The sequence below is a fragment of the Cantharellus anzutake genome, assembly GCF_015039405.1.
Source record: "Cantharellus anzutake strain C23 chromosome Unknown EI90scaffold_71, whole genome shotgun sequence".
In the NCBI taxonomy this organism is placed as follows: Eukaryota; Fungi; Basidiomycota; class Agaricomycetes; order Cantharellales; family Hydnaceae; genus Cantharellus; species Cantharellus anzutake.
This window is the reverse complement of record NW_024067021.1, coordinates 268,547-270,123: the sequence shown is the minus strand read 5'-3', so window position 1 is coordinate 270,123 and position 1,577 is coordinate 268,547. Positions and strand designations below refer to the sequence as shown.

The window sequence follows — 1,577 nt, the reverse complement described above, 5'->3', positions numbered from 1 at the left end:
CTTCTTTTCCAATGTGCTGCCGACTGAGGCATCTGCCTGTTATACATGGGGATCATGCCGGATTGCTGTAGTGCTGTGTAACTGCAGCCAGGGCAGAGGTGTTCATGAGGAGTTGACTTGATGTTTACATGGCGAGCACCGCATTCTGTATCTGGTCCGGTGTCGGTTTTGAAAGAAGATTGCCGTTAGGAACAGGTTGACTAGGAGTAACACCATGCTGCCCCAGCTGTTATAAGTTGCTGATGCATCCATTCTTTAATCGCCATTCCCTTCATTGCGATGTACTGGTGCCATGCTGCCATAAGTGCCCATTGACCAGACTCCTGTTTAGTGTTGGCATACAGTTCAGCGTTGTGGATGTGGCCTTTGTCCACCGATAACGCAATGAGCTCCGATTCCCCAAATAGAGAAAGATGCAAGGGAATATACCTATCATGGCAGATGAGTCCCAAAGACCCATGCATGCAAATGAACACCATACCGAGCATCAAAGTCCAATACCCATTACTCCTCTTCCATCACTACTGCATCATCGTCGAACCTCCACTGCTCATTGATCTTCTGCACATACTCTTCCTTTGGCTCATCATGAGAGCCTTCATCACCCTCATCCGACTTGATATTAACAGTCAACTCTTTCAGTGAGTGGGACGGAAGTCCACCCTCAGATGAGAGAGTTGATGAAAATAATTGTGGAACTGGGGGTGGGCCCACCTCGGCCTGTATGTATTCGGATCGAGAATGGTGAACATCCTGTGTGCTCTACCAAGGGCTTTGAAAGTGATACAGTGAAGGAAAGAGCATGAAAAAAGTGAGCTGAGATGGGTAAACCTGTCGGGAGCTAACATAGGCAGACGATCAGAAAGAAGACAATTAATATGTGGATCTTGACTCTGACATCTAAATAATCCTCCCAGCCCAAGTTCTTTCTCATCTCACATTGGCACTTGATCTCCTTAGCAAATAACTCGGCACGCTCACATGGATGCACTTGCTCTTCAAGGGCCAGATAGGGTGAATTTAAGTCTGTAGGATCCTTCATCGCGGTATTTTCAGCGACACAGCGCTTTTTCATGTTAGCAAATTAAATACCCTCAGTTCCATCCTTGTCGACTTACTTCTGCTCCAACATCATCTTCAGCCACTTGGCCAACACGCATTTGGGGTCCACAAGTAGTTGGTCATCTGTGCTCAACAAGAACTGTGGATGCTTCCTCTTCAATTCGATAAACCTGATCCTTGCTTCGAGAACGCTATGTGCATCCTTATTGAGCTCCAACTTCTTGACCTCACACGAAATGGTTAAGTTAGCAAGATCTTTCACCTTGATAAGCTCCTGCCATAGCCATGAGACCTTTTCAGTAGGCATTGTATCCGTCCGATGGGTCTTACTGTTACAGATATAGAGTCTCCAACGACCATATCCGTCACATGGTCAAAGACCTCCCTTTTCCATCGCTCTCTCCCTCTCTCTCTCTCCTTTACTCTCTATCCCGATACCCTACTATCTTTACCCATTCTACTCCATTCCCCCCCCCCCTTGTGCAAAGCTTTCCCCATCGGGGTTTTGGTGCTGG

The 1,577-nt window shown here is 47.1% G+C and overlaps 1 protein-coding gene across 1 annotated transcript; it reads right to left on the bottom strand.

The window, feature by feature from the left end:
• Positions 1 to 504: 504 nt before the first annotated feature.
• EI90DRAFT_3130996 (uncharacterized protein) lies at positions 505 to 1,160 on the bottom strand (the record flags this gene model as incomplete). Its single annotated transcript, XM_039064356.1, has 4 exons — positions 505 to 720; positions 788 to 841; positions 899 to 1,066; positions 1,119 to 1,160. 4 exons carry the CDS (start codon positions 1,158 to 1,160, stop codon positions 505 to 507), a joined length of 480 nt encoding a protein of 159 aa, XP_038910887.1.
• Between the last annotated feature and the right edge of the window lie 417 nt (positions 1,161 to 1,577).